At 40.7% G+C, this 25,901-nt stretch overlaps 1 protein-coding gene across 2 annotated transcripts; it reads right to left on the reverse strand.

Moving 5' to 3' along the window:
* On the reverse strand, positions 1-23,815 carry ppm1h (protein phosphatase, Mg2+/Mn2+ dependent, 1H). 2 transcript variants are annotated; one of them, XM_026365802.1, is made up of 11 exons: positions 23,741-23,795; positions 22,909-23,510; positions 17,177-17,342; positions 14,975-15,331; positions 10,518-10,630; positions 10,325-10,409; positions 10,017-10,135; positions 5,076-5,139; positions 3,474-3,581; positions 1,937-2,088; positions 1-1,614 (listed from the first exon to the last, which is right to left on the reverse strand). In XM_026365802.1, exons 2-11 carry the CDS (start codon positions 23,139-23,141, stop codon positions 1,467-1,469), a joined length of 1,545 nt encoding a protein of 514 aa, XP_026221587.1. In that variant the 5' UTR covers positions 23,142-23,510; positions 23,741-23,795; the 3' UTR covers positions 1-1,466. The 2 variants fall into 2 exon arrangements, with proteins under 2 accessions (XP_026221587.1, XP_026221586.1); XM_026365801.1 differs by having other exon boundaries at positions 22,909-23,815.
* Positions 23,816-25,901: the final 2,086 nt, after the last annotated feature.

Raw genomic sequence — 25,901 nt, forward strand, 5'->3', positions numbered from 1 at the left:
GAAATCATTTTTACACTGTTTTTAGGTTTTCAAAAGAATACAAATGTGTTTTTTTTTATTTCACCAGATGTACATCACTTACAATAAAAGAAAATTATAGAAGAGTCAACTGAAAAAAGCTATTTACATTTTTACATTTAAATTAAGTTACTCTGTTCCATGTTTCACCACTCGTACAGCAATTAAGATGCAATATATGTGCACTATTAGATGCTGAAAACTACGACTAAATCAACTAAAAGATTGAAAACCACTGGAAACTGGAGCTATTCTGATTGTCAGAGGCACATGCTATTCATAAGAATGAGTTCATCTTAATAGGGATGATACATCTAACCGAGGAGGTACGAGTTAATGCAGGACAATGGAGGGATCTGTGTGACTTTTTCTGCTGCAGTGCTTTTCTAAAAGAAAAGAAAAAACATTTACAGGAGCAAATATGAGAGTGTAACTATCTAATGGCACAGGGGCACAGGTGGCAGCTGATGATGCACTCAATATAGCAAGCAAAAAGCCACTTGAAGAGGACAATGACAACGTGTTAAATAGAAATACAATGAGGTAGACAGCTGAAGGTGAAAGAGTGTAACAGGAATACTTCAATGTACAATCACTGTAAAGGTTCAGCCTAGAGTCAGTAGTATGATAAGATGTAATTAGGGTCACGTGATTAACACCAGGATCTTAAAAGTGACACCGGTTAGCGTATTAATTTTTAAAGGAAGCAGGTTTCCTTAATAGCGAGTAGCCTATCGTATTGCAATGCAAGCGAACTAAACAGAACATAGCAACTGCAGCATTAGGAGGACCAGTCTACTGATGGTTGAGAGAAGACTTGATTTTCATTTCTTTTTAAGAACAGACTAATAGTTACAGACTCAACCTAAATTAAAACCCTACAAGGAACATAGGAGGTATAATTCATATATACACAGGACATCAGACGTCAGGTTTGTTTTGTTTTGTTTTTTTACACTGTACAGTGTTCAACTAATCACACCTATCAAGTGTGGTTTATCCTTATATTCACGTTTATAAATATTGTGCATAAGGTAGTAACAGCAATCCTGAGATGCATATTACCATATCATCCATGGAAGTCCATGTTCAACCTTTGCATTGCTCCACGACAAGGTTCATGATGGCTTCCTCAGTGAGATGAAGAGTTCCAACACTTGGAAAAGAAAAATCAGCAGTCTGACTTTTCTGATTATGTTTCTCCAATAGTTTCTTTGCTCTTAAAAAAAAAAAAACCCAGACAAAAAGAAGAAATAAGATCAAACTCAGATGATCAAGGGGAATACAGCTGGGATAGAAATCAGATATGTGACTAGAAATATCTCCAATCCCTCAGCAAAAGAAGACGTCCACGCTAAGGCGCTGTTAATAAGAGGGTGAGGTTGAGGGAAACTGCTGAAATGAAGGACGGGAGGTCATGGCTGGGTCACCTTTCAAGTTTTTTTTTGCTAATTCTGCTTGTTGCCGTACATGAGGGGAATGATGTAGACGGAGATGTCATCTCCAGAGCCTAATCTGTCATTGGATATCCTCCAGCCTCGATCCTTCAGCACCCCTCGTGCTCTCATTACGAGGTCTTGTGCTGCCATTGTGTACCTGACAAAAGAAAAAAAAGAGTTATATGGTCAAATCTGCTTATATTTATATATATATTACATATATATTACATATATATATTACAATATTATTAGCATTATGACAAACTTTTGAGACTTCGCTTGCAGGAGAAGAAGCAGCACAGCAGCCTGATTATAGTCTTACAAGGTTTTCCTCGATATCAGAGAAGCAACTTATCTCAATATTTGGTCATTGGCATAATTACAAAAAGATAACAACGCTCATGCTCTTCAAATAAGACGGGGGTGAGGAGAAGTTCAGCCCTTAGTGGGGGCTGCAGCTGTGTGGTGAGAGAACGTGCCTGTGCTGGTCGTCTGGGTCGCAGTTTGCCAGGAAACTGGTGACCGCTTCAGCTACTTCCTGGTTGGAGAGAACGTCCCATAGACCGTCAGTTCCCAGCACCAGAACGTCATCAGCTCCATGCTCATACTGCGCCAGAGGGTAAACTTTGACCTGACAATAAAGAGGGAAGAAATGTGTTGAGAGATGCATGGTTTCTAGGAATTGTGTGGACCAGAGTTAGAGATATTTAACTCCTGTGAGCGCCACAAAACTATGCAGATGGATGGATACCACTAAAGGTTGTTGAGCAAATGAAGCCATTTAATCCCCTTTTCTCTGGCACACATCTTTTCAACAGCTACTGAGGGCCTCAGATTTTCAAAGACATCCTCAAGCAGAGAGATGTTACTGTGGCAACTCTTGTGAAGCACAACCTCAAATTACTATAGTTGAATAAAAGCATACTTTGAATTAGCACAGAATCATGCACATTGGCCTTGGTCCCTGCAAGATAAACCTGCCTTGGTTGCTTCAAATGATTCCTTTGCTACCGTGAGGGAGTTGCCCATTCACAGCAGGCACACCAACTTATTGCAGAGCCTCCTGTGAAAGCAGTGGTACAGAATCAGAATGACCTCCACATGGCTCATGAGCCACTGTTGTGGTAAACTTTGTGATTTGTATGTTAAGTTTCGCTCGAGAACAAAAGCAGTGACTCTATCAATCCACAAGTTCCTAAAGGCTATGTCAAAATAGAGATTTCAACAGCAACAGAATATCTCTGGAAAGGGGGGGTCACGACTGCAGCATTTGATTTCTGACCCAACGCCCACATTTGATCTCATGATGACTATGAACTAATGACTCCAGATGTCAAGGTCCAGTTTTTTCTGCCTTTTCTTTCCGAGAGCACTGAGTCATTTCTAACTTACAATCTTTGCAGAAAGAGCAGGGTTTTATCAAGTCGTCGTCAAATCTAATGGGATTGCAAACGCTCGCAAATATAGAAATAATAGATTTAGACTCTATGTGACACAACAGCAGCTGTAAGTATCTAAAGGAAAAAAGACTAAAGAAAAAAAGGAAATTCACATCAAAAACAATGCTGAACTTTGACTGAACTCAGGGCAATGAATTAAAGATCAAGAGATTTCTTTGGCTTCGTGACTACTGCAATCATATGCAGCAGACAATGGGACAGAAAGGAGTAATTTAAGAGCACTGGCCAGCGGAGACATAAATGTGACCACACAGTTCACTGTGTGGACTGTTAATGGCTTAAGGTATCTTATATTGTTACCTCTGTGCTCTCATTTAATCAGGAGGCTAAGGCAATGAGCTAAAATGAAAGGAAAGATCCACCATAAAAAACTCGCAGCACACAACACAGTACTACTTATGATCTGAAGTACATTTCCTTTATGTTTTGCAGAGCTCAAAAGTCGATTTTTGCAACAAATGACTGCAGAAGCACCGAACCTTTGCTCATTAGTTTACACATTTTGTTAAATCCAAATGATGTAAATCATCAGTTGATGTGAAATAGTGGAACCTACCTCTGGGCAGCAGGACAGGAAGGGCTTAATGTAGATGTTGGAGTCATGCACTTTGAGATTGTGGTCCCCAAGACCTCTTGTGACCCCGATGGTTGCCAACACACGAGCCTGCAAAAGATGCAACATGACCTCTACATAAGACAACAAACAACAAACTCAGTAGTGTTATAGGAGCCATTTTATTTGGAGGTGAGTCTGTGAGTGACCGCAGCTGAAAAACTGTGTGCGTAGAATTACACTGTGGCAAGTAGAGTAAGTTGAATTTGGCCAAAACTACACAAGGTTCATAAAATGGATTTATCTGTGGGTAGTAATAAAAAAACTAACAAAATAAACCAACAATAAAAAGAACTGTTTTAATGAACGACAAGTGTTCATGCAAGACAGGTTTCTCATATATACTGTGTGTGTGTAGCAATCTATTTCTGATATTATTATATTTTATCCTTAATTACTGTAACTTGCACTTCTTAGTTTTGTGCGTGCTTAATGATCGTTTCCCTAGCTCAAATTAATTTGTAAGCCATGCGAAAGTCCTTTCCATTTCTATAGTCTGCACAGATTGCCACCTCTAAAAATGGCTGCTGGCACAGGACTGGGGGAACTGGGCTAATTGAATCTACTGTACAGTGCATGCGAAAGAGTCGCACGGAAGGATGGGAAGAGGAGTAGGACCGAGAGTGAGGCCTGGCAGGAATGTGTTTGGATCAGTACGCATGTATGAGTGGGAGGGAGAAGGAGACAAAGAGGTGGAGAGTAGGGAAAGTGTTTCAAAGTGGTGGCGAAGCTCCTCCAGCAGAGAAGGGGAAACATCCTGGGATTAATTGTGTAGCGTTGGGGCCCAGCAGGCTGCATGCCGTGCTTTGAAGTGCTCTGGCGTTTCTCTCCCTTGCACAAAGCCCCCTCGCTCTATCTAGCCATCCATCTCTGCAACTCACTTCAAAGGAAGAGGACACGACGTGGGCACAGCCAACTGTGCACGAGTAAACCTGAATGTGGTTGCAAGCAGAGTGCACTGCAGGCTGACATCTGCTCCAGTCATCAATCAAACATAAATCTACTGTCTCTGTTAAATAGAAAACTGAAGAAAGCCACAGTGAGAACATACTCAGATCTATCATGTTTCTCCTCCGACCTTTTCAATGCAACAAGGACAAGATGTTGCACACTACCACACGGACAGCATCACTGAGGAAAAGGAAAATGTCATGAACATTGTGCTGAGCTTTTAACCTTTTCTTTTGTGTTTTGTGTCAAAACACTGACAACATTTCGCTGCAAGTCAGTTGTCGCAATGTTGTATTCCACTAACATGTCACTATTTGGCCACTTTTCATCTTTCTTTCATCATATTTTCATCATCTCACAGGTGGCTAAGAAAGGAATGTCACCTCTGATCCCTACCGCTGTTAGTGCTGCATGTTACCTGCAAGGGGAAATAAGAAGCACAAACTTAGAGCAGAGACATGTGCTGGCGTAGGATGCGAATCCTTGTGGAAAAATAGGGGAGGGGGCTGAGTAATGGTGCCCTTGCAAGGTTTGATTACAGGCGAGGCCCACAAGGGCGTGGGAGTAACTCTGAAGCCTCCAAGCAATTCTTACCTTCTTCCCTTCGCCATAGATCAGGGGAAACTTTAGGTCATCGTCCTCGATGGTTTTATATGCCCTGTGCAGAGGAGAGAAGACACTTTAATGGATGCTTAGTTTATGGCAGGTGGCATACATGCACCCTGAGAGATACATCACCTCCATACCCCTTGCAGGCCTTGCTGCTGAGGTGACTGGCATGAGAAAGAATGAGAGGAAAAAAATCCACCCAGACATCACACATGCAGTCCAACAACACAAAGCACTAACATTAATATTTCCCTTTTCCTTTCCTAACTAATGTTATAGTCTCCCTAGTGACAAAGACTGATGCAGGTATGAATGTATGAGATGCTCTTAATGTAGTTCACTGTTTCTGTGACTGTCTGTACCAGCTGTATGTCTGTGTGTACGTGCACGTATGTATCGGAAGGTCTAGATGTAAAATTGCTGAGTGATGCAAGAGTATCCACATTCACATTCCCTTGCTCTCAGTGCGATGTTTAAACTTCCCCAACCAATGAATAATTTACCATCCTCAGACTGGGACCAGAAGGAGCTACAGCATAAACTGTATAATACTGTATGTATTTATACCAGGTGTTCAGATATACGTCTCACGTTTACAGCTCAGAAACTTCAATTCTTAGCGTTTGTCACTGTATAGAACTAGAAACATTACAAGTTTGAGCTAATTTTCACAAACATTGCCAATACAAGATTTTAAATTCACAACTCACACCAGGTGCTATGAATATGGAAAACTGTCCGGACCTGGTGGGTTCAAAATAATTTTGTAGTTCAAAAAAAAAAAAAAAATTAACTTAAGATTTATTTAAAATAAATCTCAAGTGTTACTTTGCAAATATCACATGACCCAGACCTGCCCTACACACCTTATCCAACGCATTTCAGCTGCTGGGAAGCAGATTAGCAAGGACCTGGATGGTTTTTACATTACTCTGCTGGTTTCACTCAGAGAGACCATATGTTTCCACCTTAGGCGAGCGCTATACTGCTGCACTCAGCACTTTTTTAACAGGGTGCAGAGCGAGGACTATCACAGTGAAAGCAGCCCACAAACACAAATACAGTCTGCAGCCTGCGACTCTTCTGAGCAGAGAGCCACAGCACAAAATAAGGATTAGTAGAGGAGTTTTCTAACTAATGTCTGCAATGTTGATGGTGTGGAAAAACCTCTAAAACAGCAGTTTGGTAATGTGAAACTTAAACTGAAGATCAAAAGAGGCACTAATTAACAGGGGCAGGTCTTAAACTCTACAGAAACATGATTTGCTTGTCATTTCACGTCACACTTCCTTCATTTGAATATTTCACCTTCAAGACGTCACCAAAAAAAGAAACAAAATACCACAACACAGTAACACAATATCTGTCATTATTTCAAAGATGCTGTACATAAGATTCCCAGAGCATGTCGTCAGGGACAGCCTCCCTCTTATAATGGGTGTATACAGTGAATCCAGCCTGAGAGAGACATATTAATGGTGAGGAGAGTTGCTCAAGGGCTGTAGTGTTTGACCACAACACTGAGCACTTTCACATTCAAGGGCTGTTTGGGTATCCAATGTGATCCAATGTGTGACTGCATGAGATATGGAGTGGGAGCCGGGGAGAGAGATGAAGGGAAGGAGGGTGGTTGTGTCATCAAGAGTGGGGCAGGAGAGGAGAAGAGTGATGTCATCTCTGTTTGGTGCAAAGAGGGTTGACAGAGAAACATTAGCAGTGTGTGATCAGCATCCTGATCTGTATGCACATTATTGTTAACATCTCTGCTCGTGGAAACACACACACACACACACACACACACACACACACACACCTGTCGACAGTCTTTGAGGTGACATTCTGATAGGCCTGTCTTACCACTGGACAAGTCAAGACAAACTGAAATAAAACGTTTTGGCCAATGACCCAATAATAGAAAAAGAAAGGACAAATAGAAGAAGGAGGGAAGCGAGGGAGACGCAGAAAGGTAGTGGGTTAGTCTCACTCATCTTTTATTGATTGTCAGGTGAAAGATCGACAACACGGTGTACGCAGCTTGAGAGCTATTCATTGTCATTTATCACTGCCCCCCTAGCCCTCTTTTTGAATTTCTTTCTGTCTTTTTCTTGCTAGGCCTTTCCTCCTGTCTTTATTTCTATCTTTGATGCTTACTTCAGTCTACCGTCTTTTTTTGCCTCTGTCTTTGAAGCAAACTTCTTCTGATCTGTTCTTTTATCCTGTCTCTCCAAAGTCCCGTCCAGCCACCCACCCTCTGCCCCACCTCCTCTCCGTCTAGCCAGCTGTGTGGCTGTAGAGTTTGGATCATGTCGAACACGGTCGACCCCTCAGCATCTCTCCAGGACATCTTGAGAGCAAAAACCACCCTCCACCCAGGGAAACAGCAACCATTACGGTCCGCAACACAAAGCCAACACACATGCTGGTCCAACTAACTGGGGGAGGGGAGAAAAAGAGCGCAAGGGGGAGAAGACAGCGAGAGGTGGCCTGCAGACCTGTATAGCTTCATTACAGGATGGCCTTGATCATTACATGCCTTTGAGGGAACTGGATGCTGGAGTACGCCCACACACGCAGCATGCAGGCAAACAGGCTAAACATACAGTCAGGAGAATGCAGGAGAATGCGTACATGTACACACACAGAGCAGCAGAGAGATAAAAATACTATCCCCTGTACATACAGAACTGCACCTATAGAGGATGACACAGTTGAGTCACATTCAAGCACATCAGAGCAATCAGTCACGCTTGCTGACAGGGCACTAATTTAAGACCCAGACATAGGCCGGGTGAAACTAAAGCAGAACTGGGTTATGGGTAGAACCTGATTAAAAATACATCACAGGCCGTCTGCACTGCTGAGACAGTTAGCTGGCAGACGAGAGTTCTGGGCCCAATAAGGAAACACCCGCTGACTGACCTACATCTGCTGAACCAAGCGGCGCCATAAAACACAACCACACTGAGGTGCTGTCAGAAAAGATACCGTTCATACACGACCTGTCAAAAAAAAAAAAGTCTCTCTAATATTTTGCTGGACTGCCTTTAGATTTGATTACAACATGCATTCACTTTGATATGCTTCTGCAATGTCACAACCTTTATTAACGTCCAGAGTTGCATTAATTTTTTGCCAAGATCTTGATTTGATGATGGGAGAGTCAGACCTGTGCAAAGTCTACTTCAGCACATCCCAAAGATTCTTAATGGGGTTAAGGTCTGGACTCTGTGGTGGCCAATCCATGTGTGAACGAAAATGATGGGTCATGCTCCCTGAACCACTTTTTCACAATTTGAGCCCGATGAATGCTGACATTGTCATCTTGGGATATGCCCGTGCCATCAGGGAAGAAGAAATCCATTGATGGAATAACCTGGTCATTCAGTATATACAGGTCGTCAGCTGACCTCATTCTTTGGACACATAACGTTGCTGAACCTAGACCTGACCGACTGCAGCAACCCCAGATCATAGCACTGCCCCCACAGGCTTGTACAGTAGACACTAGACATGATGGGTGCATCACTTCATCAGCCTCTCTTCTTACCCTGATGCGCCCATCACTCTGGAACAGGGTAAATCTGGACTCATCAGACCACATGACCTTCTTCCATTGGACAGTTCTTAACCCAATTTTAGTAGTTTCTATCTTCTTATCTTTTTCACGACCACAGGATGTTTATTTAGTCACGGTTGTGGAAGAAAGGCGAAGATACTCACAGCATCAGTTAGGGTTGAATACCTTGTTAACAGTTGAAATATAATCATCCATGCACTAATTATCCAGTGGGAGGCTCTTACCCATTTTCTTAGTTAAATCATGGTGGTGGGGACATATCATATAGTATATACTTCTGGACATACTCATATTTAAGCTTCGAGAAAAAACAGGAGGTTCAAAAATTTTGAATGGATTTATCACAATTTAATTAACCTGGAACAATCAAGTGGAGTTAATCAAGAACCGCATTTACACACAGTTTTGAAGTGCTTAGAATTTATTCTATTTTCTACTTGCTGAGGCTGAAGCCTTCAACATACCAATTCATTTTGTCTTCCCCCACTCCACCATCATCTGATACGTTGCTCTATGTTTGGCTCTTATCAAGGTTCTGATTACCAAACCTCTTTGATCAGGCAGAATGCTGCTAATTGGTATTTAATCTAATGTGACATTAATATAAGTGCTTGTAACTAGGATTGCTGCGTTAAAGCCTCTACTGTCTGAAATTAAATTAGAGAACCTGTCCCTGCTCTACCTAGAACTCACTAGTATACACTTTCAGCACTTTTCCCTCTGGTATTCTTATTGATGCCCTCATCTTCCTCCTTTCCATCTTTCTTCACTGTCTTTTCCTCTTGCCTTCTCATTCCCATCTGTTTTTTAGCCTTCTTGCATTTTTTGCCTTCTTCTCACACACTGGAGTAAAAACGTGAAGGCCCATTCTTGGCATCTATCGAAAAGTAAAGCTTTGAATGTCTTTTTTTACTGAATGGGACAGAGATTGCTATTATTAGCTATTTTCAAAATGGGTACACGGTAAGAGACCACTCAAACGTAGGCAGCGCCACAAAGTAATGTTTCAGTGAGGCATAATTGTGAGAGGCTAGGTAGGAGACATTAGTTTGACATAAAATTCTCTCTGAGGGCTCATAAATGGACCCAACTAAATACGCAGCAGATGTTAAAAATGGAACAGTATTTTTAACAAATGTGTTTAGTGTTAAATAATTTAACAGGAAGGGAGAGAGACATATTCAAAGAGCAAAAAAAGATAAAAGGAAAAAAACAGAACAGTAAAATAAATAAAAATCAATTCAAATTGTATCTTTACAGCTGCTGTGTCTGATTCGGATTACAGTTTTCATTAATATACTAATTCAATCAGCACATTAGTCTATAAATCAATAAATCAATTAACCCACCATCCTGACATGGTGAAGTCACGGTACAGCATCCTCTTCCCCACCTCCTTCCTCTGCACTCTCCTTGGGAACTCCAGATGTGTAAACTCATTCCCTAATAATTGGGGCTGCATGTAGGCCTATAATGTGAATGAACAAAAAAAAGAAGGAGATTGACATGCCCAGGGAATAGAAAATACAATTCCAAAGCCTATTAAGTTGGAAAAGAGAGCAGGAAGAGAAGGAGAGAAAGACGGCAGGGGAGGTCAGCGCCTCTAATATCTGACAGCTGTGCTCGCTAGAAAGGAGCTGAGAAAGATTCTTCTTACTAGGAACTGCAGTCGCTGTCTCTCTGACTCGGGTGTGAACTCTGCTGACACGGGGGTGACTTCCCCCCCTCGGATAACAATAGCTCTGAAGAAGACGAGCAGACAAAACCAAATTCTGTTCATTTAAGCTGCGACACTGTGTGTTTATTGCAAGAGGAAACTCATTTTGTGGTTATGAGCATGTGTAACTCACCTGCTGTCGCCGGCGTTCCCAACGTAGAGCTTCCCAAGTAAATAGACGACCACCAATGCAGTGCAGCCCCCCGAGATGTTGTACACTGCCTTCTCCTTTTCTATCTGAACATCCTAAAAACAAACACACACACACACACACACACATTAATCCTTTGATGAAACCCATCCTTTGCACATAATTGTTCTAATCATCATGGCCTTCAAAAACTTTTTCCTATCTCACAGGAGTACATAACATAGCATTTAAGATAGGCCGAGTAAAATACTGCTTTCATACTTAAAACCCGTCACGATGCTATTATTAATTATAACAGCGTAATGAATTCATTTATCAAGAGCGCTCTAAGTGAAGGAGCAATAAAGCAGACTGAAAAACCAAAGGAACAGAAGAAAAAGTTTGGAGGGACTGCTGGTTATTACACCAGTTAATTAGCCTAGATTAATTTGGTGCTAATTAAACCAAAATATGATTGGGAAAAAAAAGCTCATGCTATCACTTCATTAATTAGTTGAATAATTAACCTGTCAGCGAATTAATCAAAAATGCTAACAGAAATTTCAACCAAGCTGCTAACGCTTGGTTTAACTCTTTGATTCTCTCTCTAGCCATTGTTGCATCTGCTGTTAATGGCTCCTCAGGGGCCTTTAATCACAAAACAGAAGCAGGAAGTTATCCCAGTGAAATCGAAGACCCCTCGGGCGTCTCCTTCACGTCCCTCCATCACTATCAACAGACCAAGTGATGAAAAATGTCAAAGACATCTGCAGCGTGTTCGTCCTTAACATATCTTCCCATGAGGGATGTTCGACCCAACAAAGCATACTGCCTTCTGTTCTCTGTCTGATTCCAATTTGGTAAACGCATGTGTGTTTACAGATGGAGCATGTATGTGTGTGCATTATGGATGTGTGTATGCAAATCTGACTTCAGTGTGTATACTCTGCACATTGTATGTCTTTGTGTGCCTTGCATATGGCTTCAGCTTACATACATATGAGTGAACAAATGTGTCCTTCAGTTGAATTATGAATCCACAGCGAGTCATACATATTTATCTCGCTTTTTCCAATACCTCTTGCTGCAGGCAAAGTCTTCAATAATGAAAATGTTTGGACACACATCTACACCTTTCTGCTTCCCACAAAAATGTAACAACTGAGCTACATACATTAAATAGGCAGAGAGGGACGTGGGAGGAGGGGTTCAATACATACATAAGTTTATGCAAATTTGTTTCTGCAAATTAAACTTTTCTTGTTTCCTTGAACACAGAATTGTCTACATCATATCAGTCATTTGAACCTAATGAATGGCTGTAAATAAGGTAATTGTTAATTAAATTTAAAATAAATAAAAATCTGCCACTCTAGCAATGAATTATATTCCACTTACTTACTTAAAAATCCATTATAATATAGTCACTGCAAAAAGTCAAGGACACGCTAAAACACAGCACATTCACACACAACACTGTCATGCAGCCTACACCTACACGTTCCACTCAACCATTAAATCTCATCTCAATGCAGTAAAAGCAAACACATTGGAATATAATTATTGGTAAATCTTCAGATACAACTTCAAGGACAACACAAAACAATCTACTATATCTACAAAATGAACTTAATAATGTAAGCAGATGCTGCGTTTTAGAATGACCGCTTTTATTTAACTGGATTTTGGCTCCCCGTCATGAAGACCACCATCCTCACAAGAATGTTCCAGCTCACTCGCAAATGTAGAAGGGGAGGTTGAATATCAAAGCTGGTGTTATTTACATAAGTCCCTGTCCTACTGTTCCTGAAAGCTACACATTAGAAAAAAAAACTAAAACTTTATCCATGTTTCTGCAATGTCACCTTGTTCATGAGTTTGCTGAATGAATAGGAGAGCCTGAATGGACAGTGAGACAGGTAATTAACTAGCTAGCAAGAAGCTTTAAACAAAAAAAAAACAAAAAAATTCCATTGCTCCTATGATGTAGAGCATTAATAAGAGCATAGCTCTCTGAAAGATCACCATAAAACAGGTTTGTAGCTGTAAGGTTTGCGCAGCATGAGTTAAAGCGCTTGAAATGGCTTCTGCTTTAAGAAAGAGTGGATAGAGAGGGTACGGAGTGCAGATTCAGAGATAAAGTTCTGGACAGGCAGGTGAGAGGAGAAGGTTTGATGAGACATGGGCAGAAATGTTTATGAGGAAGAAAAGATTAACAGAGAAGAAAAATCTGAATATGTTCTAAATATGTTGAAAACTGAGTTTCTACTGCCTCCTCCCATTTTATTGTACCACTACAACACTGGAAACTAATTCAAAACAAAACTGAAACTAAATCACCTGAACATTAATCAAAGGTCTACAATGGACCTTTGAACCGATCGTATACATTGGTACACACAAGTAGCACACGGCATGGCTTCCCTTACATCAGCATGGTAACAATAATTATTGCACACTACCACCTAGTGGTTTTAACACGGAAACACCAGCAGTAATTGCATTTTCTAATTGGATTGATCTGCACTGCACTCAATCAAAATCTAATTTAACCTCCCTGACTAATTCCACTAGAAAATACATGGATTTTATTCATGTATTTATTCATGTTGTTGTTTTCATGGGCATATTTGAAACATTGAAATGTGTTCCCAGGTTAAACTATGAACTATTTAATTGAGTCACAGGAAATAAATGAGCAACGGTGTTATTGTTGTTTAAGTCATTTTCTAACCAAAATATCAAATATTCCTTTTTTGAAGCTTTTACAATTTGAAGTGTGATATCTTTACTCATAATATCTTAAAAAACATTATAAAACAACATCCTAGCTTTAAAGCTTTAAAGTCATTTGCCTATTTGAACTTGCTGGTAGGCGTTTTACCACATACTGTACATTACTAGAAGTAAAACTACAGAACAAGAAGAGGGGCTTTACCTACTCAGCGTTAAATATAATCTGAGATCACTGCTCAGCACAGTTGAGGACAAGCATAACAGGCACTGTTGACCGAAGCCCTGATGTTGAAACTGAGGCCACTGACCTTTGACCTTTGCCCTCTCAAAGCCTGTCAGGCAGCCTGCACTGTTTTGATTGGCTCTCATCTTGATCTCTTGGTCTCTGCAAGTCTCCAGCATTCACTTAAAGCACAGCCAGATGGTGAGTGCATGCGTGTGTGACCTGCGGGGAAAGTGCATCGCTTCTCCTGACTCTGAGACCGTATACCGACAGAGACCCTACGCTTCCTGTGTGACAGGACCACTTTATATATTATATTTTGAAATGCTACACATTTGGAAGTTGTACTTGTGTTGTTTTGTATGTGTTTGTGTGGTTATGAAGGTGTTTATACTGTGTGCGATTACACATCAGCCTCAAACACCCCTTCACATCCACCCATTGCAACATCTCAGTATGCAAGCAATATTTAACTAACTACCTCACCAAGACCACACGTGTAAAGGGAGAAAACTGAAATACAATAATTTCATATATATAATTCTCAGTAGGTGTGCAGTAATGTTTAGGGAACTACAGTGACAGACCTACTGCATGTAAGCCTTTTCATAAAATTGGGTCAAGTGTGGCTTGTGCATACTATACACTCAGTTGCCAGTTTATTAGGTACGTCCACTGTAGTAAAATCCATAAATCCTACGTTCAACAATATTATGAATTTATTATAAAATAAATAAAATTTAATTACATTGAGGGGGAGCGCCCTAGTCGAATGGCTACAGACGCATGTCATACCCCTTTTTCTTCCATGTTTCCTGTCTGCTTCTCCACAAACTCTATCAATAAGGCAGTAGAGTTTGATACCATAAATTTTACTTGCTAGTATCACTTTTTTTAGACAGGCACTATAAAGACTTTTAGAATTGTGTTGAGTGTAACACTACTTAGAGCAAACTGAACACACAAATAAACAACCGAGTTTGTTTTGTTCTTGCATTGTAAAAACCGCCTTGTAGCAAATTCAAGCTGGCCACATCCGCAGCTCTTTAAGGTCGAAGGAAACCACAAAGTGTTTCTGGCCATCTTTCATGCCTACTTGTCAAGCGAGTATATTCGAAACAACAGTGTCACTTTAAACGTAGTGCCATACTAATTATGGATTTAGACATGCCATAAAAAAAGGATGTTCGCATAACATGTACAGTACATACATCATACTGCATTCAGGATTCTGTAAGTATATGTAACCACAGGTTAAATACAGCAGGAAATAGTCATGGGTGTATTCTTATCTGTCAACCAACAGCAGGAAATAAAATAGTAGCTCTAAATACAACAAACCAATATCAAATTAAACTGTATGTAATATGGGTTGAGTGAAAGCAATGGAAGTACCAAGGGTCATTTAACGGCTGGATGTCCATGGTAGAAATTACGAAAACTGAGACTGTCCCATATTTGTGTGCAAAATTGCACAGTAAACAGCAGACATGCCTCTTACCATGTCTTTGAAGGCGTTCTCGATGGCTCCAATCACCAGGCTCTCATGTGAAATTTTCTTCTCGGTAAAGAAGCGTGTGGGCGGGGTACTCGGTGAACCTGGAGCTCCTGCAGCACCCCGGAGCGAGGCGGCCCTGGTAAGGGCCCGTTGTGACGTCGGAGTGAGGTGGTGATTGACAGGTTCCTCGCCGAGGCATGTGGGCGGCAGCAGTGTTGGCGTGCAAAGGATTTCCATTACCTCCTGAAGGTGCAGAGCGATATGGTGATGGAGAAGGCGCGAGGCTACTACAGCTGCTCCAGAGCCAGCATGACCATCAAACAATGCCCAGTAGTGGAAGGTCAGATCTTCAGAACTTTCCTGCATACACAAAGAAGTCGAGCACAGCTTCAATAATCATTATCATGAACAGCTGAAACCTGATGCATGCAGACCTGTGCAATGTGTTGTGGGTGATAAGGTAGATGTTAGTGTCACCATCCAAAGTTTAGGAGCCATTGTTCTCGGTGAACAGAACACATGGCTCATTAGGAATCACTGATGTCTCATGAGGACATAAGTGCTGCCATCATTGACCAACGTTAATGGCTGAAAGCTCCTTTCTGTGGACACTGCTTTCAAACTGAGCCTGTAGCAGGAGTTGAGTAAGAATGCTTTCAGAGGGCCAATCCACTGACTGATATTCTGATCTGAAAGTCCAGAACGGATGAACCTGGTCTGCAGTGATGTTAATGTATCCTCTGGCATCAGTGTTTCAATCTGCAGATTTTCATAGAGCCAGCATGATTCAATCTTAGGTCCCATCCTCTCTTTTAAGCTGCAAATTGCTACCTCCCACATAATGCTTAGATAAAGTGTCCTGTCATGTGGTTCATTCATTGCACACCTTCATAAAGTACACCAACACTATGATGGTCCGTCCTCCTGAAATTAACAATCATGCTTTTTCCAAGTCTGTTAGATACTAATCTCGCCCCACTCTCATTAACTGCATTAACACACATTTCAATATGCTGTGAAACATAAAGTATATACACTAAAAAAGGGGAGAGCAACTTCTTCTACATAGGCAGCGTTTATACCATCTGTTCTAGTTTTGAATGGAGCACTGCTGGCACATTTCTAAACCTACTAAAGCTCTGATTATGTGCATGTTTGTTGAGTTTGAGCCTCATGAAGCAGGCAAAAAGCACTGAAAAGGCTCGACAGCCCTCATTTTGGTCTCATATCACTGCAGTAGTGAGTCATGAGGTACTTGCATGACTTTGCTGGAGGCTCTGGATGGGCCTGAGTAAGCACTGGTGGGATGAGGGAAAATGTTATCACCAGTTTTACTTCATATTTATAAATCAACAAACCCCCTTTGGAAATTAATATAATATAAATGTTAAAATTATTTTATGTAAATCATGTAAATGTTAAATGTTGAATTGAAAACGTCATATCTACTGTATTTAGTTTTACTTTTTGCATGATGTACAGTGCTTGCTGAAGGACACAAGTTAAACTCAACATCAGTTTGTGTGTTTATGAGTAAATGCACTGGCGTTGACTTGCCTGCTCATATTAGTTGCTGTCGAGAGCTGTTGAAGGCCACTGTGGTGTGTAAAGGATGCTGTGCTATATGCCCCAGTAAACTGATGATGGGACAGAGTGAGGGGACGCTGGGCCCCGGGGACACTCGAGGACTACTCCACTGTCACCATTACATGGATTTCATCATTGAATAAATAGTAAAAGCTTTTTAAAAAAGATGGCTCCACTATTTGCATTAGTAAAATCACATTTTATTTTAGGTTTGTGTATAATTCTATTCTAATATTATTTAAATTATTTGAGCTTTTTTACCAGCAGCTCACAGCAGCACATGATTATTTTTATAAATTAAATAAAGATTTTTTTTTATTTCCCTATGTTTCCTGTCTGCCTCTATCAAATAAAGAATAAAATGATGGAACCACATGATAAATCACAATGTTACCACACACCTTTTTTTCCATCCTGTCAGTATATGATAACCACTGAGAATAATAAAAGGATAAAAATAGACTAGAGCTTGGTACACTTCGTATTTTGTTATTTTAAGTCAACACTTAGAGTCAACATTGTTTTTTTCATGATGATCACAACATATATCTGCAAAATGCCATTCAAGATGGTAATTAGATATTTCATGATGGAACCAGGCCCATTAGCGTGACTCACCAGGTTCTCCCTGAGGCCCAGGCCCTCTCCATTAGGCAAGGACGATCTCCTGCGAGTCATGGGGGTCCGGTTGGGTGTGGAGGTTCCTGCAGGTCTCCTTTTGACCACAAGGACCTCACAGCAGGCCTGATCCTCATTTAAAGTACTCTTTCCAGCATTAATCACCCTAGACAGAGAGGAAATAAGAGCAAGAAAACGGTAAAAGTTATAGTGTAGTGTTATACAAAATGTGTGCAGTAAAGGTATTATACTTATGATCAAACAGCACGACATATTCATTTACATTGAAATCTATTTCCAAGATATAAGTTGTCATCTTAACCTAATTCAAGAAGACTCTTTTATTTGAAACAATAACTATTTAGTAACAGCTGAGTTTTCGCCTTAGATTTTTTTTGTGCCTTAGATTTATCACTGCTAAGATACTAATCTTTTGAGCAGGAGGATGATACACAGATGCAGATAATCTTAGAGATTCTTTCCAAACGTATCTACCGGACACATGGTTGTTAATAAAATCCACACTGAGCAGATAAAGACTTCATGTAGGATGTTGACTGAGTGACAGTGGTTTTCTGCTCTAAACCAAGTGTGGCCAGGTGAAATTAAGTCAATGTACACACAAACTTTAAATACATATTTCAATTTGCACGTTTCTGTGCACGTAGGGCAAAGGACAAAGGATATAAAGACACATAAATACTGCATTATACAACAACAGGCAGCTGGTGCATTGCATTGCTGCTGCAAGCTGCTGTCACGGACAAGCACACACAGCTTAACAATACTCCAGGCATTCTCAATTTAGCCACAGAGGAGGACATGTTAGGTCCACACTGACCCTATTAAAACAGCAAAAGAGATTAAATAAGCAAGTCCATGTGAGAGCAAAATGTACCTTTCTGTGGAACTTTTTACTTCACATGGATCCTCGATCTCCACCTAAGAAAACACTGTGGGTTGTAAAGCTGACAGGATATTGACCTGGCAGATCATTACTCTATAAGAGTGATTTTAATTGGTTTCTAATCTCTTATGAGCTATTCACCTCTTCACCATTCTAAAAAATAATAATAACATTCGCTATATAGTGTGTCAATAGGACTGAGTTAAATCCAATTAGCCCATAGAGTTAAACATCTACAGATAGTGTGAATATCTGTGCGTCCCCTGCAAAAGCTGAAAAGGTATTCTCTTCTAAAATGTTTTGAGCAAGGCTCACCTTCAATCTAATCAGAGCATTTGAGCGATTTTTGCTTGACTCAATGTCATGCTGAATAGTAGACAGTAGAAGAGCAGAGTCGAGCATGGAGAGGGAAGCTAGACTTTTTCAATTGCACTTTACAAGTGATGTCCCATGATCTTAAATACTAAAATGGCTATATATGTGTTGTGCAAGAATACTTTTTAAATCAACTGAAACCTGCTTCAGATGGATAATTAATTTAACTTTCAGTTGACTTCAACTATTGATTGGAACACGTGGGGAACTTGAATATGACAGTTGGAAATCACCTGCTGAATAACATCTCATTTACAGGCCAGAGACAAACTCTGATGGTAAACAATAGGTGAACACCTACATCATAAAGTGGTTACTGTAAATCACTTACTTTAAAAAGGTTGCCAGCTTTTGAAATCTCCTGCAAGCTCATAAAAATCACTCTATAAAATGAATAGAAACCACAAACTTCACGCACTGCATATCCGAGAGCAAAGTAGTGCAGGGAGTGACGTTCATTTGACCCCAGAAGATCACAAGATTAACACCAGTTGAGCTTTCAAGCCTTTCATGTCTCATATGAAAGGAAACACCCTGAGGCGTGAGCTGTGTCCGAGAGCAGGGCTGTCATATTCAGTTACATTTCATTTCTGCACAATTGAGACAATGGCGCGACCTTAATTATCCTGGCAGGTCTGTAATCTAGAAGTGAGCCTTCTACGGTTTGGGATTTTTCTCTCAGAAAGACTTGATATAAATCTTTGCTCAAAAGAAGTAATGAGGAACCCCACAGGAAAATTATGAAATTATAAAAATCATACCAGATAAATAATCCGAGACTCTGAGACATAATGGTTGGATTGGACCGTGATGGGTATTTTTCACTATTTTTAACATTTAACCACTTACTTAACATGAAACTGTCATTACAGCCCTAAACACACAATACTGACCTACACTGAAAAAACTGCTCTGTTCTAGATGGTTCTTTGCTGCCAACTTCTTGCACAACCAAAACTGCACCGAAGCAATGCCAAGCTGAGAAAAAACAAACCCAGACGCAATGAATACTACTGTTAGCACTGGCAATTATAGCTTCTCGGGTTAACCATTTAACAACGGCAATGCCTGTATTTGCACTCACGCAGCCTTTTTGTTGTTTTATTCCCTCCATTTAGTTTGTTAAATCCCTCTCTATATGCGGCAGACAAGCTCTGTTGACACGTGAATTCATTTATATTCGTTCAGTCACATTTATCTTAACATATACTTATTTTTGAATGTATGATTAGATAATGCTTCTTGTAATGCAGTGTATTATACATTTTTGTTTATGCCCTGTGCTTACTGCAGGTTGCCACAGTGATTATAGTGGTGTGTCACACAGTCTTTTCAATGGCAGCTCACTTTTTATTATATTGTTTCTGCCTCCAAGCAATGTGCCGTGTTGCTGTAACAGAAACAAAATAAGAACGTGCTGCATCATGTGACTGAACTCTGTATGTCTGAGGTTTTACTAACGTTCTGCCTGACCGACTTTGTTTAGCTCCTAATCATGGATAAATAGGAAGAATTCAGAGGAAAATCCTAAGTAAAATTTAGAGTTTACAATATGCCCTGAATCCATTGAACAGCACAGACTCTACTATTGCCTTCTGCTTCCTAATCTCTGTTTCCTTAACACAGACGTTGATGCTGAGTACACCAACCTGACGCCTTCTTCTTGTCATAAGCACCACAGTAAGTTGCCCTCACACATCCGTGTTTGCTGATCTGCAGCCGAAACATATCGTGTGCCACGAACTTACAGACTCACGTATTGATTAAGTATTGAACGGGCTGCTGCTGAGGTTGAGTGTGTACGAGCTTTCTCACTCTTGATTCTATCTTTTTGCAATGCAACTACGCTCCTTTGGCAATAAACAAGATGAAGGAGGTGAAGTGAGGAAACAAGTGGAAGAGAGGAGCTAAGAAAAAGATGAGAGAAGTGAAACTACGTGTTTTTGCTACTACATCATTAAACCTATTAATTTATCATCTATCCTGTTGATGAATTCTTAATTAAAGTGATTTTACACAACTTCACCTTTTTGGTTCTGTGAATAAACATATTCACAAAAGAGAATAATTAGTGATGTGTACATGATGGAGGAAAAGAAAAACTACTGGAGCTGCAGTAAATGTAGGGGGTCTGCAAAAGTGAAGCCTGTGTACTGTAGAGAAAAAGGGTATCAGTTTTATCAGAGTGATCTACTGGTATCTGACCTTGTTAACCCTGCTGAGTCGATGTGTGAGGATCACATCATCTCATTTGGGGCTCAGGTTTTCTCTGCTGGCAGTAAGACTTCACAACAACAAAGCCTGCTGGTCAGCCAGCTGTTGACAAATACCCAATATGGCTGAATCCTGGCTGATACTACACAAAGCTGGCACATACACAGACACACACACACTCACACTCCTGGCACCAGAATCACATCTCTTCACTAAGTAGGCCTGCACGACTGATCCTGAAGAATTATGCATTCTGCATGAATACAGTTTGTCGTGCATTCATTCAAAATCATTAGCTACCCACTTTTGAACACACTCAAGTAGGCGAGAGTTTAAAAATAGATGCATATTATCACAGTTTCTTTTCTTTTCAACAAAAAATCCTCATTGGAGATTAAGATAAGAAGGGAAAGGAGACGATACAAGTGAGAGTGGAACCATTTCAAAGGATTTCTTTAGTCTATAGGAACCATATAGATCTTTCTAGTACTAAAACACTCAAGCAGACAATTATTAGATCAGGATATGTTACCACCTGGATGACTGAGATTATTCACCGACATATTGCCACGCACCAAAAACTTTGATGTTGGTATGTGACTATGAAAGCAGAGCATGTCTGCAATAACTACATGTTATTTTCAACCCTCCTCTCTGTTTATTTCTTGGAAAGCAAGAAAATTTGCCTGAGGGAGGGAGACTGGATGGGTCAGTTGTGTTGAAACAAAAATCACAGTCGCAGGCAGCCAAGACTGACTTGAGATGACATGTATTTGCACCTAAATTAGGTTCAGGGCAGGATGGCTGAAGTTGAAACAACAGCAGGGAAAAGACAGGGAGCGATTGTGCACACAGTATTCTTACTGAATTCACACCATCCAACACCATCTAAAATAACTGATTAAACGATTCAGCTCAAGGAAACAGGCAAAATAAATGAACAGTATGAAGATAAGATAAGATAAGATAAGATAAGATGTCAAAGGGAAATACACAGAACAAACTAGCCCGTGTTTGTGAACTTCATGAATTCAGGGCAGTGAACTGCTGTGTCACACACTGACTGCCTCAAGGACTAAACTGTGACCTCTACAGTTATGAGACTGCCTCATTAACCACCTCCAGGCCTGCCTGAGACTTTATGTGGGGCTGCATGAGTAGAAAAGATTGTGACTCTGTGCTCTCGGGCATGAGACCCTTTCACATCAATGAAGGCTTGTTTTTTGTTCCCTGTCAAAGGTAGATGTAATGGAAAAGTAAACAGGTCTTTGCATAATAATCTTGCCAGCATGCAAATCTATTGCATACTTCCCGTTCACGTGTGTCGCCATGAGAAATAGTCTAAATATGTCACCGAGTCCACGTTTTCTCATGTTCAGGACATTTTTGCAGCTGCACACAAAAAAAGTAACAACCAGCAAGCAGCTGGAGCAAATGTTGTTTATCATATGTCTGTTTAAAATACAACACAGCCAGTTCATAACTGCCTTGGCAGGAAGGATGGGAGCCAAATGGATTCTGTACGCATAAACACAATATGTAATATCAATAATACAACAGATAGTCTTGGGTCTGGCTTTGATTCTGGTCTTATATTAATGACGTTTAGTGTCTGACAGGGCAAACAAATACTGTAAATCTGCTTTTCTATAGGTGATTGCTGTATGTTCCATGTATTGAAAGTCTAAACGATAGGGTGTATATTACTGGTGTTACTGAAGTGGATAACTTCTCAATATACCACACAGGAGTAGTGAAACCTGGTGACTAGGGGAGCGTTCCTGCTTTACATCATACACATAAATAACAAGGAAACGTTGCTGTTATTGTTATTTGATACAAAACCTCATCCCCAGCAGAAGTTCAGTGTTTATTGCTCATAATAAAACATGGTCTCCTTTCTTACAATTAGTCTGCACCAACACTAAGCTGACACAGCCCACTTTCCTGTTCCCATCTGCTTTCCCATCACAACAATAAGGCACAAACACTAGGTTACAGCGTCCTTATCTGATTGGAGGAGGTAGAATACGGTCCTAGCATCCCCACATCGGACTGTGGCGTTTACATGATGCGGGGATTCATTCTGGAGAGATATGGGCGAACGAAATGAACGGATAAGCGGCTCGGGGCTGCGCCTTGGTGCGTGATCCCCGCGGTCCAGGAAGGACGCGCTCACTTCCAAAAGGATGCTATGTGCACTGCAAGAAAAGATGGACGCACACAGGTTACTCACTCTGCGTAGCCGGTGGACCACGGCAGCCGCTTCGTCTCCTTCAGGATGAGGATCGGTCTCGCAATGTGGTCCGCCGAGCACTCCACTTCGTCTGGCGACAGCCCCAGGAACTCCGGGCGGCTGTACGGGAATTTCAGCGGCAGATCCGAGCCGCCGGGATGGTCTCCGTTGGAGCCACCAGCCATCATACCACCCATGAAATTAGCCACTGCCGATTTCACCCGTGTGAGCATGGTCCTGCGGCAGCGGGGGTCCAGGCGATGCAAGTGCGCCCGGCAGATGCCCGCACGACGACGCGGTTTGGCGGCGTGAGAGGAAGACACACGGCGGCCGGATCAAGTCATTCAGCGCTGCGCTCCCTCGGTGAACGCGGAACTAAAAGCCTGAGAAACACAGGCAGGCAGTGCTGCACGGTGGTCATGTGACAAACAGGCTGCTGCTGGTGGATTTGGTAGGACTGGCATCTGAGTGAGCAGCTTACTGTTCCCCGTGCTGGAGGTCAAAGGTGCATAATCCCTGAGTGACGATTCATCCTGGGCGACTGATCCTGGATCCCGGGGCGCTGTCATCCAAGGGTTGATCCATGCTCAAAAGAGTGCAAGCTCATTCACAGGAGAACAAGAACATCTTTAAATGACATTCAGTGATTCAGGAACACACATCTTAGCCAGATCCAGTGCTGTTAACCCAAAACACCACCCTAATAATAACAACAGCTGGTCCTAACTCGGACCTTCCTTTGACTAAAAAATCCCTTCATATGCAATTTATTTGTCCTTAAAATGCAGAATGACTCTCACAGACTCCTGCTCTCCCTCATGCAGACACTCACCAGACACAGGAAGGCTGTGTGAGCGCAGTCAGCTGACTTTGGCTTTGTACCTGATAAAACATCCATTGTTAATAAAAGGAGTGGAGGTCAAGCACTGAGAAGAAACCAAAAAACAAAGAGCAATTTGTAGAAGGAGGGTAACTCGAGACGTGCTATAATTTCAATTTAGTGTTTATACAAAAAACAGCTTTAAAAAAAAAGTGTTTCAGCTGTAAGTAGATAGTAAAAAGATCAATTAAACACATCAGGATAAAATTAGGTGAAACAAGTTGTAAGGAAAAAATAATCAAGTAAACTGTGTTGTTTAAAGAAGATACTTGAGACACATTATTGATTATTGCAGATCAATTACCTCAAAATGAGTCCACCGTTGTTTCAATCTGACGCTGGACACCCGAGAAGGATAAATTCACCACAGTGACTCAGTCAAAACCAGAGAAACTACAGTAAACACAGCACATCTGGACAGTTTTTGGAATATCAAACGCCACTCTCTGCTGTTACTATAGTATTCCTATTGTTTTATATTCTTTTTTCGGTTTGTTCTGTCCTAAAATGGTTGAAATCTGATGAGCTGGGCATCCAGCCAGCCCGCCAGGATGTGTGTCTAGACATTATGAACTTAAAAACACACTTTTAGAGAAGTAAACCTCACAAAATGAGCTGTTATACAACACCACAGTCTAAAGAGCAGCCAGACCACAAATCAGATGCACAGGCTTCCTTCTATTCGTGGATTGTCAGGGTTCAAAGATTAAAAGCACAAGTCTGAGAATGACTTTTAAATAACATTCTACTTGTGATGATAAAAACACAGTCGAAATGCTGGCGCCGTTAAGACTCAACTGGGAATTGATTCAAATCTACCGAGTTCAAAAGTTCACTGGAATAAAATGTTAATATTTGGACAGAGTCTGCTTCAACAGCCAGTTAGTGAAATTCTCCATGAGGCCTCTGAGAGTTGGCAAATGATTGATCAGCCTGCTGATACAAACGTCAGCGTGTTTAGCATCATAATCACAAGCACGACTAATTTAATACGGTATTTATACTTATTAGCATCCTGTTTTTAAGGCTTTCCATGCAGTTGAATTCTGTTCTTTGCCAAATCACTACCTATTTTTGACAACAACAGATAACAGACCTTAAATGATGTGAGAACATTCAAAGGGGCTGGTATACTCCAAAGTTCTGTATTTGTACAAAGTAATTTCATAAATGTCTAGACCATGTGAGCACAGGATGAACTTAAACCGTTTCTTAAATGTAGATCCTGACAAGATCACTTACAAATGTATATGTTACACCTAAAATACAGTTAAACAACACAGTACATACTGCACTTGTGATTCTATATAACATACATACATTTGTATATGTTTTCACACATTTCACATGTAGATATTACTAACAAACAAAGTACTAACAAAGTAAAATGGTCATGAGATGGTAGGTTGTGTACCTAAAACCTCAAATATCACGTGATGTTTTTTGTCCTCTTGTGCCTTTCAAGACATCATGGTAGTGCCTAATTGATATTCACCAACATACAGGCACATTATGCTCAATCTTTCTAAGCTTATGTATCCATTAAAACCATGAGCTCACTCATTATACTGAAGATTTCCAGAGAAAACAAATGAACTCCACTGGAAGTGGAGTTGCCAAATTGGCAGACTATACCCAATCAATAATTCATGAGTTTGCCAGCAAAGAGCCCTGCTGACCTAATTACACACAGCAGAGCAGGCTGAGAGCTAGAATGCAGGCGATCTTCCACCTTGTGCAGGATGTACACTGATTTATAGACAACATTAACCAGAACACTGAATGGGACCCTCTAAACTCTGTTTTTATGTATTTTCTATTTACCCTAGTGAGATGACATACAAGTGGGGACCCCTCCCCATAACAGTGAAATGAGAAGTTCATCAATCACATGTAGGTGTCTACATACTTTTGGCCATGTAACATCCTTTGTTTGAAGCAATGTGCAGTCATCTGATGAAAACTGCTGACACTGAAATGTTATCAATGTAAAACAAAACCAAATAATTCAAGGTGACCTTATGTAATTAATACAAAGGAGGAAATCTTATACTGTAACTACTCCAATTCCTAAATGCATATAATATAACAGTAAGAGTTTATGGTTTCATAT

This window comes from Anabas testudineus, chromosome 6 (genome assembly GCF_900324465.2).
Source record: "Anabas testudineus chromosome 6, fAnaTes1.2, whole genome shotgun sequence".
In the NCBI taxonomy this organism is placed as follows: Eukaryota; Metazoa; Chordata; class Actinopteri; order Anabantiformes; family Anabantidae; genus Anabas; species Anabas testudineus.

What these genes read in the sequence shown, in the direction of transcription:
- ppm1h (XM_026365801.1), bottom strand. Translation starts at nt 23,141, where the DNA reads ATGCTCACACGGGTGAAATCGGCAGTGGCTAATTTCATGGGTGGTATG. An exon ending in AGAACGCCTTCAAAGACATG is followed by an intron (nt 10,631 to 14,974) that starts GTAAGAGGCATG and finishes GTTTGTTTTTAG; the next exon opens with GATGTTCAGATAGAAAAGGA. An exon ending in GACCCAGACGACCAGCACAG is followed by an intron (nt 1,615 to 1,936) that starts GCACGTTCTCTC and finishes TTCTTTTGTCAG; the next exon opens with GTACACAATGGCAGCACAAG.